The sequence below is a fragment of the Camarhynchus parvulus genome, chromosome 2, assembly GCF_901933205.1.
Source record: "Camarhynchus parvulus chromosome 2, STF_HiC, whole genome shotgun sequence".
Lineage (NCBI taxonomy): Eukaryota > Metazoa > Chordata > Aves > Passeriformes > Thraupidae > Camarhynchus > Camarhynchus parvulus.
Window position 1 is genome coordinate 102234657 of NC_044572.1, and position 14649 is coordinate 102249305.

Consider the following 14649-nt stretch of genomic DNA (forward strand, 5'->3'; position numbering starts at 1 on the left):
CAGAGCCGTTCTGCTCTCGGTGGCCGGCAAGGGACACACCAGGGGCAGCATCGCTCCCGCACATCACACCGCCCCTCCGCGGACACGCGCGGGCGCGCTCCCGAGCGCCGCCCAACGGCCGCGCGGGTCCCGCCGCGCCCGGCTCGGGGCCGAGCCCGCGCCGCGCTCGCCGCCGTGCGCCGCCTGGCGGGGGAGGCCGTGCCCGCGCCCCGGGCTCGCACACGCGGCGGGCGCAGGCGCAGCGGGAACGGCCGCGGCCCGCGCGCCCCGCGGCCCGAGCCGCGCGTCCCCCGGAGCGGGGGGAGGGCGATGGGAACTGGCGCGCCGCAGGCCCCGCTGCTCCCCCCTCCCCGCCGCCCCAGCCTCCTCCTCCTCCTCCGCGCTCCCCGGGCACAGGCGCGCCCTCCGCTCGCACCGCGCATGCACGCACCCCCCGCGCCCCCCGAGCGCGCGCGCGCGCGCACTGGAGTGCTCGTGCAGGAGGCGGCGGTGACGGCCGGAGAGACGCGCGCAGGCCCCCCCAAGACCCCCTCCCCAAATTCCCCCCCATTCCCTCCCTCCCTCCTTCCCGTCCCTTCCCCCGTCCCCCTCCCGCGCGGCGGCAGTGGTAGCGGCGGCCCCCCGGGAAGCGCGGCTCCGCGCGCGCGGGCGGGCGGCAGGTAAGCGCGAGCCCTCTCCCCCCTCCTCCCCCGCGCCCTCCCGCGCCGCGGCCCGGCCGCCGTTGCGCTGCGCGCGCGCGCGCTCTCCCTCGCACGCCCCTCCCTCCTCCTCCTCCCCCCTCCCTCTGCCATCCCTCCCCCGCTCGCCGCCGCCGTTACAGCCCCGGCAGCGCGCGCTGGTGAGATGACGCGCCGCGGGCGCGCCCGCCGCCAGCAGCCCCGGCGCCGCCGCGCCTGCCTCCCGCGGGCGAGGGGAGGGCCAGCGGGAGGGGAGGAGGAGGAAAGGACGCGTCCAGCGGCGGATGCGCACGCTGGGGCGCGCGGGTCCCGCGCGGCGGCGGTGGCCGCCGCAACAAAGGGGCGCGCGGCCGCGTCCAGGCGGCGGGAGCCGCGCGAGAACCGTTGGAGCGGGGGAGGGAGAGAGGGAGGCACGAAGACGGACGGACGGACGGACGGAGCGGGGCGCCGTCCCCGCGCAGCCCCGTGAAGCGGGAGCGGCGGGAGCGCCGGGCTCGCTCCGGAGAGCGGCCGCCCGGCGCTCGCGGGCGCCCCCGACGCCGGGCCGGGAGCGCGGGCGGCGCGGCGGGGGCCGGGCCGGTCCCCGCCGGGAACCCGCCTGCGCCGCGCCCGCGGGTGCGTGGAGCGGGCGTGCGCCTCCGCGGTCACGGGCACGGCGGCCGCGAGAGCCGGCGCGGGGAGGCACCGAGCGCGTGCTGAGCAGTCGCAGCCCCGCAATCACCTCCCTGCGGCCCTTGCGGAGGTAGCGGCCGTGTAAAAAGCGTGTGGAGGAATAAATCTGAATTGCCCAGTGGAATAAGTAAACCAGAGCTTTCTTTAATTAGAGCTGGAAACGCTCTGGGCGAGTGCCTGACCCGCTCCATTCGCAAAGGAAAACCTTCGTTCTTTGCCAGTTGCACACCCCTGCATACTCCGCAGCCCTGTTTTCAGCCAATTCCTTCTATAATTCATTCTCAGTGTCGACAGAATTGCAGCAAAACTGCATACTGTTTAACAGGACGGTGCAATTGCTGCTAGATTATTAACAGTGACATTTTGTTGCGTGCTTAAAAAGAAAGCATTTTCCCATCTTGCAAAGAACTCGAAAAAGATCCCATTTAAATAGTTGTTTGTCCTACCATCTTCAGTGCTGGACCGATACATTTTCCTGGGCCAGCAGAACCAGACGGCCCATAAATATATACAATATCGCTTTCTGGTTTTGTTTCCTTTTGCATATTTCAAGTATTTACAGACTTAATATCTAGCTATCTTAAAATTTGATTATTTAGGACTAAGAAAATAATTTTGGCCGTCCTTTATTTACTTTTTTTATTTTAATTTTTCTGTGTAGCCGGGGACACTTTAGTGGAGGTGCCAGACCTGCAGAGCCAGGTGTTCCCATATCGTGTGAAACACACAGCACCAAGAGTTGCAAACCTGTCATCATACCTGTCATCTGCTTCTGTTTCATATATGGTTATGGATAAATTAGAATTTAGGGAAGAAATTACCAGGAGATCTGTGCCAGGTGGCACTGGATTTGTTCCAAAGTATTAAATTCCCCTCCGCTCCACTGCGTTTCCTGCTTTAGCACAATTAGATGTCTGTTGGGGTGGAATAATTTTAAATTATGTGTCTTGCATTATCTTTCTGTTTTCTGGTATCTCCATAGTTTGGAATTCTGGTACACTTGTCCCTTCCCCTGGTCCTGGATGTGCATTCATCCCTGTCCCTGGTTTGCTGTCCTTTGGGATGTTTGGTCTGCTTGCCAGACCCTCTGCTAGGCTGGCTCAGCTCTCTGGTTCAGCAGAAGACTGATCACCTTCTTGATGGGTTGGTTACTGCGTTAATTGTGGTGATTCAGACCTTTAGATTTAGTGTAGTTAAGTAGCAGGAAAGTGGAACCAGGGAATTGCAGTAGCCATAGGAAAGTAAACACATGGAGTTGTCCTCTACAGTTGTCTGTAGTGTCACTGAAATAATAACTGGGTATTTTCACAATGTATTTTATTTAACTTTAAATAATTGAAAATGCTGTCTTTTAACACTCAAAATATTTTTGGAATAGATATTATCACATATTGAAATGTTATTATCTTCCCATCTTTCAGGCTGAAGGTGGCCCATTCTGAGATTAATTTAATAATCATTTGCTTAGAAAACTTCCCGCATTGTTCATGGTAAGGCTTATATTTGATATGTCAAATTTAGTTTGTTGTGCTGACTTATTTAGAGTATTTCTTACACATTTTTAGTGTTAACATTTCCTTTAGCTATAATAGTGACTTATGAGTTGGGTCATACATTTAATGAGAATTGGAGTTTTAAAGAGAAAGTTTTCAATTTTATATAACTGAATCAATAAAGATTTGAATAATTGTAAATTTTGTAACCTAAGAAAGACCTTTATACATTCACAATTTTAAAATCAGTTTCAGAGTAATGCTTTTACAGTCTAACAGGCCTTTTGTGGTCATTTTATGCAAAAAAAAAGTTGGGCTTTTGGTAAATGATGGAAATTACTTCATCTCTTGGGATTTTGTGACTTAGACTGCTTTATAAAAGTTACAAAATTTTCCTGTTAATTTACAGGAGTTTTTCATCAGTATGTCTGAAACCATTAAATATAATGACGACGATCACAAAACTGTGTTCCTGAAAACATTGAATGAACAACGTTTGGAAGGAGAATTTTGTGACATCGCTATTGTGGTTGAAGATGTTAAGTTCAGAGCCCATAGGTGCGTGCTTGCTGCCTGCAGTACCTACTTCAAGAAGCTTTTCAAAAAACTTGAAGTTGATAGTTCATCAGTAATAGAAATAGATTTTCTTCGTTCTGATATTTTTGAGGAAGTTCTCAATTACATGTATACTGCAAAGATTTCTGTTAAAAAAGAGGATGTAAACTTGATGATGTCGTCAGGCCAGATCCTCGGTATTCGGTTTCTTGATAAACTCTGCTCTCAAAAACGTGATGTGTCTAGTCCTGAAGAAAACACACAGTCCAAGAGCAAGTACTGTCTAAAAATGAACCGTTCTATTGGGGAACCCAATGATACCCAAGATGATGAGGTGGAAGAGATTGGAGATCATGATGACAGTCCATCAGATGTGACAGTAGAAGGCACTCCCCCAAGTCAGGAAGATGGTAAATCACCAACCACTACCCTGAGAGTGCAAGAGGCAATTCTGAAAGAATTGGGAAGTGAAGAAGTTAGAAAAGTAAACTGCTATGGCCAAGAAGTAGAACCTATGGAAACAACGGAATCTAAAGACTTAGGATCTCAGACCCCTCAGGCACTCACATTTAATGATGGCATAAGTGAAGTGAAAGATGAACAGACACCAGGATGGACCACAGCAGCCGGGGATATGAAGTTTGAGTACTTGCTTTACGGTCACAGGGAACACATTGTATGTCAGGCTTGTGGCAAGACCTTTTCCGATGAAGCGCGTTTGAGAAAACATGAAAAGCTACACACTGCAGACAGACCATTTGTTTGTGAAATGTGTACAAAGGGCTTCACCACGCAGGCTCATTTGAAAGAACACTTGAAAATACACACAGGTTACAAGCCTTACAGTTGTGAGGTGTGTGGGAAATCTTTTATCCGTGCGCCAGATCTAAAAAAGCATGAAAGAGTTCACAGTAATGAGAGGCCATTTGCATGCCATATGTGTGATAAAGCTTTCAAGCACAAGTCCCACCTCAAAGACCACGAAAGAAGGCACCGAGGAGAGAAACCTTTTGTCTGCAGTTCCTGCACTAAAGCATTTGCTAAGGCATCTGACCTAAAAAGGCATGAGAACAATATGCACAGTGAAAGAAAGCAAGTTACAGCAGCCAATTCCATCCAGAGTGAAACAGAACAGTTGCAGGCAGCAGCCATGGCTGCTGAGGCAGAGCAGCAATTAGAAACTATAGCCTGTAGTTAAAAACTAAAGCAGGAACTTTATCAGAAATAATATAAGACATGAAATGGAGCAAAATCTGTTGTCAATATACATTTAGACTGAGAATCTATTCAAGAAAGCATATTTTTAGAGGATTTGAATGTTGCATAGGAATACGTAGCGTCGCTTGGTTAGGTATGCTAAAACATTTCAGAGATGGGTATTCTCAGAATTTGAAACAGTTTCGTTGTCACTAGCAGTATAATGCACTAATAACTGCTTTAATTCAAGAATGTGATCAAGTTCTCTGTAGCAGGGATCATCACTGGCTGATACTTTGCTTCATCCAGTATGGAATACTGAATACGATGTAAACATTGCAATCAGTGAGAATCAGTGAGTTATGCTTGAAAACGCTGAGATCTCAAAAATCACAAACATGGAAAGAAATGATTTGGTTTTCATAATTCTTAGGTGTTGTACCTACAATTTTTATGAGAAGCATACACTGAATCCCTAAGCTTTTTAATTCTTCCTTTTTTCACCTAATGTAGGATGGTACAACAGAGTGTAAAGGAGGATGGTAATCAAAATGAAATTGCTTCTTATTCCATTCCCTCAGATATCCTCCTATTTTTATAAAGGTGGCAAGTTTTAATTAATTACTTGCATTCTTGAAAAAACTGCATTATTCACAGGGATTCTGGCTGGCAAAGCAGAAGTGTCATGGCATTCACCAGTCCCTTCTGTGGGCACAAATGTCTGCCTCATTTGTTTTTATGTTCACTTTTATACAGGGCCCCAGAGGTGGGACTGGGCCACAAAGGAAAAAGGGTGGAGCATAAAGGAGACATGCTCCTTACTCAAACCCAGTAAAAATCAGTAAAAGCTAATACAGCCTGAGATGGTTTTTTTATTATGCAACTTCAGGTCACCTAACCTAGCACAGTGAAGACAGAGGAGTATCTGCAGGAGCAGGTGACCAGGTGTCACTGCCAGACTCCCGAAGCTGCAGCCAAGGATGTCACATACCTGCCTGCAGGGCTCAGCTGGGGTTTGTGTCATGGCTGATCATACAGCTCATAGGTCCTGTTCAAGTTTAAAAGCTTCCACCTTTTGACACACCACCCCTCATCAAGAGGGGGACTTCAGTGAGTGAGTTCTGTCATAATTGATCCTGGATGAGTGTTTACTATTAGTCAGTTGCTTAGTCTATTTTTTTTTAGAACCAGCTGGGGTACATGCTGGTAACAATAGTTAACTCACAGAGTCAAGGAAATAAGTGGTCTTTGGATTGCAGTCTGCTACTTGTGGTCATCAAGAGCAGACACAGTAACAGTGGCAATGCCTTCCAAAGGTATATCGACCCTTTATTTTAAATTTGTAAATACTACAGCTGTTGTGAAAACTTCATTTGAAGTTGGAATGGGCAAAAAACACACTCGGGCACATGGTTGGTAACATTGGTCACTTGCGATAACTATAGCATATCAAAGTGTTAGACCAGTTTCTGATAAGTTACTGTGTGGTAGATCACATCTTGCTTTTCTAAATAGAAATTTAAAATAGTGTTTTTGGAACTGTTATATGGAACTTCAATTATTGAGGGGTTTTTATTTGGTCTAGGTTTTTTTTTTTACAGCCTTGTTTTATTCATGTATTCATCAGGTTAAGCAGTTATCTTTAAATGCCAGTAATTGTTCAAACGCTGGTCTGTAAATAAAACATGACCTTAATATTTTAGAAAATGTAAAATTTGGACCTTTACCAATATATTTTTTTAAAATGTTGCTTCATTTTACATTCAGTAATATTAGTTTGTAAACAAACTATACATTTTGTACCTGTGCAACATCAGACGATGTGTATTCATTGCATTTTATTGGTTCTCTTGAGGAACATGATAAATGACCATTGTTAAAATGTTTTACTGTATATGATCATAGATATAAAGATAGTAGGTCCAAAATAGGATCTACTTTTTTTTTCTAAATATATTCGTCTTGCTATGTTTTCTTATCTGAAATTGTGTGCACTTCTTCCTAGGTAAGTTGGGGTTGAAAAGACTGTACAAAACAGATCTGTTATTATAAGAGTTCAAAAGTGTAAAATGTGAAGAAAGTAAATTTTATGAAGGTCTGCTATGAAGAATGCAAAAAACCAAATTACAGCAGTAAACAATTACATTAGAAAAAAATGGAAATATTTAAAATATGAATCACTAAAAGAGAATGCCTGGGGAGGTACTGCAATCTCCACTAGTGGTAACATTCAAGAATGGGTTAGAGAAACATCTATTAGGAGTGGTTTAAATATGGTTAGTTTTGCCTTGAAGCTGAGGGATAAACTCCATAACCTCTCAAGCAGATCCTCATTGGGATTTTTTTGGAAAGTAATAAATTAAAATGAAGCTCACAGGGGCAGCAGACACTGGAGTGAAGAGACTGAACTCAAGTATTACAGTTAAAGAAAACTGCTGCTGACTTTTAAGCACAAGTGGTCAGGCTGCAAATTTGAAATTGTTACAGAAAAGCAGGCTTGCATGAGAAGACTTGCAGTGGGAAGTGTGAGCATTGTGTGTGACATCAGAGTAGATTCTGCTTTTGTTACAGCTTATAGCTGTAAAAGTTACAGGTGTGGAGGGATGGAGATACCCTTAGCTGTATATACATTCTTGTTAGTGTTCTAAACTAATCTGTATATTCTGAAAGAATGTTAGCCTATATGTTGGAGGGGTGTGTCTGTGAAGTTCGGGTAAATTTATCTGCATCTTACAATGCTACTGCTCCCATCTCTCCTCTGTCTGTGCCAGAAGACACCATGCACAAAAGCAGGTGGGCATCAGCTCCAAGCCAATGAGCTTTTCCAACGTGATAAGCTGTAAGGTATGAGCTGCGTCCATTGAGGAATGGGCACATTTTTATTTTAGCTTAGACAGGGACAGCAACTTGTTTTACAGTTTGAGACAGTGGATGAGATTCTGTCCAATTAATGGAAGTTTTGCTGTTGGTTCTATTGGGGCCAGACTAGTCTAACATTCCTTAGAAAGTTTTTTGTTTGGATTTTTTTAAGAGAAAAAGGAACAAAAATAACACATTTTGAACTGCAATATGTGCTTAATTTCTCATCTTAATCATATTAGCCATGGGTATGTGCTGATTATTTGGCACAACTCAGTTTGGAAACTAGAAGTTCAGGAAAGCCCTTCTCCACTCCTCAGCCCTTCTTTTACATACTACTCTTATCAATTTTTTAAAAATACTAGAAAATTGAGCAAATCACAATTGAGTGAGTACTTGTGGGGTTTTTTTTCTGCTTTAATCTTTCAGAAAGTTTTAGACTTGGTGATTAGAATTTTAAAGCTTGTTTTGTGAAAAGAAATTTCTCATGCTTACTTCAGTAGCAAAAGTTTGAAGTCAGCTTCTATTTGTTCCAGTAAGCTACAGAATGCTAAATACTCCTCAAAATCTTGCCATTTAGGTAGCCAAACTGGAGTTCTTTTGAAGATCAGGCCTCAGTTTTCTAATACAGAGATTTCTTTCATGAATCCATTAAATAGGGATACTTAAAATGAATAGAATTGTGTGAAATACAGAATAAAATACCAGATTATGTCAGAAAGTCTACCCTAAAGTTAGAGTATACTTCTAGTGGCAGATTATCTTTTGTTAAGTACTCTATTAACACATACAGCTATGGTATTACAGAGAAGACAAAGCATTTGTGAAAGAGACTACATCATCTACTGTGTGCAACAGATGACTTTTCTGAATGTAAGCATTTACAGATAGGTACAGGACAGGATAATTCTGCCCAAACAGTGAAGACAGATCTAAGGAATTTTCATCTTTTTCTGTTAGTCCTTAGATCACAGTAGTGTGCCCAGTCAGCCAGAAATGTGAACATTTCATTAAAAATTCCATTACAGCAGTTGGTCTGTCATTTGTCTTCATATAGATCTCAAACAATTATAGTAACATTCTTATTCATTTGAGAACAGATGGAAGATTTCCATGAATAGATTTGTTAAATATGTGTCATAAGAGTTGAGACACCTATTCTCAGGAAGTATTTTTAAATATAATGCAAGAAATCTGAAATAACTGAATAGCTAAAAATAGTAATTTATACAGTACTGCTATGTTTTCCAGTGTTTTTCTCTCCACTGTCCTTCTATATTATTTTTATTTGCATGCCCTGATCATTTAGATATTTATAGAAATCTGAAAATTGGTGAACTTCAGTGGTTCCAATATGAACAGCAATGTAACTCTTTAAAATAGAAATAATATTTTTGAATCTGATTAATACATATTTCTTAATTTACTGGTATTTTTACTATTTAGTAGCTAAGCATCTACTTTTTATAGGTAAACCTGAAAACCATGTGGACTGTATGAATAAAGATGTACTACATCTGATCTGTTTGGTATATAGGAGTATCAAAAACCATGGCCAAAGCAGAACTTCTGGATACCTGTATCTCAGATTCTTTCTATGCTTTTTTTAATAAGTCTATAGTTTGAGAGCATGAGTTTGTAAAACAAGTGGTACTAACAAGAAATTAGAATTCTTACTGAACCAAAATTCCAAATGTATTTTCTTTTTGGTAATACTGAGCCACTTTAAAGAAGTATAAAGGACAGTACTACATGCTACACATTAGGCAATAGATAGATCTTAAATTGTATTTTCATTCAGAAGTAAAATAAATTCATAGATATGATGCATTCAATATGGATCATCTTCATGAAATCATTAAAACATGAGAATACTTTTTTCCCACCAAAGGATGAAAGTTTATATGTTTAGAAAAATGGGTTTTCTGATGTAAGCACATTCTGTTATTAAAAACAATAACCAAAACCACTCAAACCGTACAGTGCTTCCACTTGCAGTTTACTGACATCCTCCCTATGGTCTGTCTATACATTTAAGTAATCTATATATGCAAGCAACATAGAGTATTTTTGTCTTCTAAAATATTCTAAAGACCAAGCTTCCCTGCATCTAAGTTTTCATTCTTCACTAATAAAAATCCTTTTTTTTTTTCCCAGGGTAGAGGGTACCACAAGCAGTGCTTACAGGAACAAAGCCCTGTTGTGGCATTGCAAATTGCTCAGACAGGAGAATGGAGTATAGTGGAGCTCCACTAGCTCCACTGGTGGAGCTTCCACTAGGGTCAGTGGAAGAACAGCCTCAGTTTGGAGCAGTTTAAGCTATTGTGGAGCTGCGTCCTGAGACAGCAGCTTTGTGTATTGACTGCCATAGTGAAACTGCAAACTGTTGCTAAAAGGGGTAATCTCATTTTCTCTTTTTCTTTCTTCCTGTTACCTTTTGCACCTGTTTCCTTCTTCTTGTTTGTCTCAGATTTAGCACCTTTTGTGGCTTTAGAGTAAGTCAGTGGAGTGATTTTACATAAGAAAGCAATTCAACGCTTATGTGAGTTAGTTTTAAATTGAACCAATTCATTAGGTTTGATCCAAAGTTAGTGGCAGGAGCACATTGCTGGAGTTAGGAGAAGGAATGGAGCAGGGCTTGCCCAACTTTGGCACCACATTAAATACAAAGCAGTGAAGCACAGCACATGTTGCACCGTGTTTGTGAGAAGCTGCCAGGCAACAGAATTCATCAGACACCATTTCCTAGCATTATCCATTGCTGGTAGACTTGTGGGATTTTGAAGAAGGTGATCTGTGTGTGTCACTTTTTCAGGAGGATGGAATTTGGGGATTGAAGTTGTGGGTTGAAGCTATTTTTCTTCTTCTCCTTTGTTGTTTAAATTAATCTACTCCTGTTTGCCTCTTATTCAACAGTTCTGCACAGTCTTGAATGGTGGCAAATTGCTCAAAACTTAAGAAGGGTATCTTAATAAAAGACAAAGGTATTTAGTTCACTGAAGGACAAAACTAGAATCCCAAAAGTATGAAAAAAAAGCATTTTTCAACATAACTTAATATTTTCAAGTATTAGAAGTAAACAATATTCACTTCATAGTAATTTACATCTATTGTAGAACTGGTTTAGATGCCATGCTGGAAAAAGAAAAATAATCACTCTTTTTAGTTAATGCAGATAATATATATCCAAAGTATAGGAATAGATTCTGTATTTCACTAGGTACTGTCAGCTAGACTGTTTTTATCATAATTTAATTTTCTGCCTTTTCAATTTAGTGTTCTGTGGCAATCCTAAAGTTTGAGTGATTTTGGCTTATTTCCACCTATAGATATGAATCAGTTTAAAGGCCTGGATATAAAAATCCTCGGTTTTCTTACATTTCCACTTGGTACTTGACATTAATCAGTTTTAAATGTAATTCTTGAGTTGTGTAGCTGAGGCTTCAGGATGCATTCCTTGTTAAGAGTTGCCTTCTTTCAGTGTAAAGTTCTTCCCTGGAAATGAGTTCTGTTCGCTAATTTTTCTCATGGTTCTCTATGCTAATTTAACAAGAATTTTTTTCCCATTTGAAGTAATAGCATTTAAATATTTCCTTTTTACAAGGTGCTTTATTATAGCTATTACTGATTTTGATATTTACTGATTCATCCACATTCTCCAGTAACTCTTGTAATGAGCATGGTCCCTATATGCTTCCTCTTAAAATACAAAATAGAACTTATACCAGGATTTGGAGACATAAACTTTGTAATGCTGGTGTGAGGTTTCAGTCTTTAACTTTACAGGACTGTACAGGAAATCTTATACTCCTGAAAAGCAGTAAGATCTCTTTGACTGCTTCTATTGGAAAGAGTTGATTTTTCAAAATATTTGCATACATGTATTCTCTTTGTGTTTCTGAATTTTTTTAATCTGAGATCAAATAAGGAAAAATAATTCAACAGTCCATTTGGAAAGTAGGAAGGAGCAGCTCCACCCTTTTGTATTTCAGAGGAGTTAAAGGTCTGAACATAACTGGGCTTTGTTACTAGACTAACAGTTGTCTACAACTCTATATAGTAATAATTAAAACTTACAGTTTTAAAGAGCCTGGCAGGTTTGCTTATGCTGAATTGCTTTGCAATTCAGTCTGTGCAAGAAAACCAGCCCTGAAATACATGAGAAATGCTTACTTTAAAATGTCATTGCTGCCATCATAATCAGACATGTGTTAGACACAAATGTTTTAATTTAAGTGAACAATAAGAGTCTTAGTCAATGTTTTCAATCTGAAGTGTAGGTTTCACTTTCCACTTCAATAAGTAACTTCAATCCAGTTGTGTGACTTTCTTGCAGATCTCCCATTATTTCAAGGACATATTAAATGGAGTCAGACAGGAGCTCTGATTTGATGGATGTGATAAATTCTACCAGTGTAGGATTGTCCTGTTATAGATGCTTTCCAGATGGACATGGATTATGCTCCGAGAATCTTGCTGTCATAATTTAAAGTTTTAGAACTCTGTTTTAAATCCTTTCTTTTGTATCAAAGTTGATGTTTTCAAACTTAATTTAAAATTCACATATTTATCTTATTTCTTCACATTGCATAATTTTTAGCCAAGCACAATAAAATCCCCATTCTTTTGCCTTTATAGGACCAGTTAGGAAGATGCATTGTGTATTTACCATTTGTATTTCATATTGCTGCGATTCACTATAATTTCCCTATTCTCAGTTCGTGAACAATCTAAGCTATTTAGTAGCCCATTCAAATTATGACTTTGGTGTTTACATTTTACTGACCTTTTTTCTTTTCTTTGAGCATTAAATGAAGCATGTGGTTTAGTATTTAGGTTTACTTTTATCAAAATACATAATTGATTGATTGGGAATTCTAATAGTATTTTTTTTTCCTAAGTCTGAAAATCCTCATTCATTCTAAAGCTGACTTTTCTTCTTAGCTCATTGGCTTGCTGGTCTGCCATGGGTCATAAATGCTTCTCTCCATTTAAGTTCCTTGAAAACTTGAGAAAAAGGCCTAATTTTATGACTTGTGTGTCAAGTTACACACACCAATAAGCTGTGGCATGATCAGAGTCTTAAAACAGTTTTCATAGAAAAAAGAAAGACATATACAAAAATATTCATTTTTAGTGTAGTGAATGTTTTGCTGATAGGAACAGAAAAGGTTTGATGATGAGAATTTCACTTGAAGGAGACTTCCAACTCAACCTCTGCATTTTCCATATGGTGCAGAATGGTATGGCCTTGTCCATGGAGACATGTCAGGAGACATGTCACACAACAGTGGTTGTGTGTAAGGTCCTTTAAAACCTCTGCCTATGTTTCACAGTGTCACTGCTAGATCCAAAGTCATTTAGCCAAGGACTTGACTGAACTGAATTCCTTGATGTATAAAAGAATTCCTGCGTGATGGAAAGACTCTACATTTTGGACTGTGACTCATTCATCTGTCTTGGTGAAAGGACTGACAACCAGCAGAGGTGTAGCAGGTGGGAACAGCGATTACTTTGGCTCCACTGCACAGCTGTGGATGTAGTAATATTTTAGGTGAGTCATTGAATCTTTTTATTTAAATCTCCTGAGGTTTATCTTGGTCTTTGTTTTTGTTGATTGGGTTGATTTTTTTTTTTTTGGTTGATTTTTGTTGATTTGGGTTCAGCTTCTTTAATTTTGACTCCTGTCTATAACAGAAAGATACAAATTTACTCTTTATGGGACTATTTCAAAATAATCATTAATGGGTGCAAGGCATTCAGACGTTGTGAGGGTGGCAATATAATCAGCTAGAAATATTACCTAGATGGACGTGGGTGTTTTGGGATATCTTTACAGGCTGTGAGAAGTCCTGTGGCGGATGCATCGTTGTGATACTTGAAAGAACCCAAACAAACAAACCAGAAAAACACCACAAAACTGCACAGCTATTTCTCCTAGACTCTAAAAATTTTTAGTATTTGTAAATCACAGCCCTGGACTACCATGTAGCTTATCAGTTTAATTAAGAAAAATGAAAAGACCAATGGATTAAAATACTATTGGTCACACTTATCTTTTATGGTATTCACTTTTTACTGTCTTGGGAAATGTTGCATTTCTTGCTTTCATGGTGTCATCTCTGGCTGCTGTGCAGCACTATTCTTCTGAAGCACTCATGGAAAGGTAACTGGGTTTTCATTTCATTATTTTTTCAGGAGAATGGCACTTGGGTCTATTTTTATTTTTCTTTTCTACTTTCTCGTTTATTCTCTACTTCTATCTGTTAGAGCTATATTAATCAGAGAGGTATTAAATGTTAGATTTCTAAATCTAGGATCCTGACTATTGTGATCCCTGCTGTACAGATTGCAATTTGACATTTTAAATAGTCATCTAATGTTTAGATCTTTCTTGATGACACCCAGTCACAGTTTTCCTAAACAGCTTCCTTGCAGTTTCAGATGTAATATATTGCATCTTGGCTAGTAAAGATTTTTATGTTAAGCTTAACCATAAGATTACAGTGACTGTAATCGCTTTTTGAATGCCATTATGATCTTAGCCAATATAGCAAAAGACATCAAATAATTCAAGCAGTTTTCTAATCATATTACCTTTCCCTCCCAAAAATCTAGATTTGATTATTAATGCATAAGTGTAGGAGGAAATAAAGAAAAAAGGCTCAGAGATAATTAGTTCTCAAATGTCAGTAAAAAAAAAATTTACAAAATATAATACTTTTGAATGTATTTGATGTAAGACATATGAAATCTTATCTCTTTATATTAATTTTACTATAGAATGTATTCATGTATGTTTAGGTGATTCAATCTGAATTATTCTTTTAGAAAAGAGTTTAAAATACTACCTGTAAAGTGTTAGTTGTACGTTCTTGTTAACAAAACATTGAAACCTTGCATGTCACCAGGTGGAAAGGGCTCCATACTGAATAGAGATTTACTAAGCTTCTGAACCTCTGTGAACAAATAATTGTTCTCAGCTCCATTAGAATAAAGGCCTTGCTTCAGATCTAAATCTACAGCATTATGAATAGCATGGGTGATTTAAAGCGACATCAGTCAACATGATTTCTGTAGCTGTCTAGAAATGTTAGCTGTTTGTTAAAAAAGTGTTAAAATTTTTAACAAAGTACTTTATAAGTAAGCCAAGACATCCGTAAAAAAGTATTTAAAGCTACATACCAAAGAATTTT

The 14649-nt window shown here is 40.4% G+C and overlaps 1 protein-coding gene across 1 annotated transcript; it reads left to right on the plus strand.

The window, feature by feature from the left end:
- The first annotated feature begins 574 nt into the window (after positions 1 to 574).
- On the plus strand, positions 575 to 6829 carry ZBTB14 (zinc finger and BTB domain containing 14). Its single transcript, XM_030944115.1, has 3 exons — positions 575 to 659; positions 2771 to 2839; positions 3252 to 6829. The coding sequence occupies exons 2-3, from the start codon at positions 2837 to 2839 to the stop codon at positions 4593 to 4595; spliced, it is 1347 nt and encodes a 448-aa protein (XP_030799975.1). The 5' UTR covers positions 575 to 659; positions 2771 to 2836; the 3' UTR covers positions 4596 to 6829.
- The last annotated feature ends 7820 nt before the right edge of the window (positions 6830 to 14649 follow it).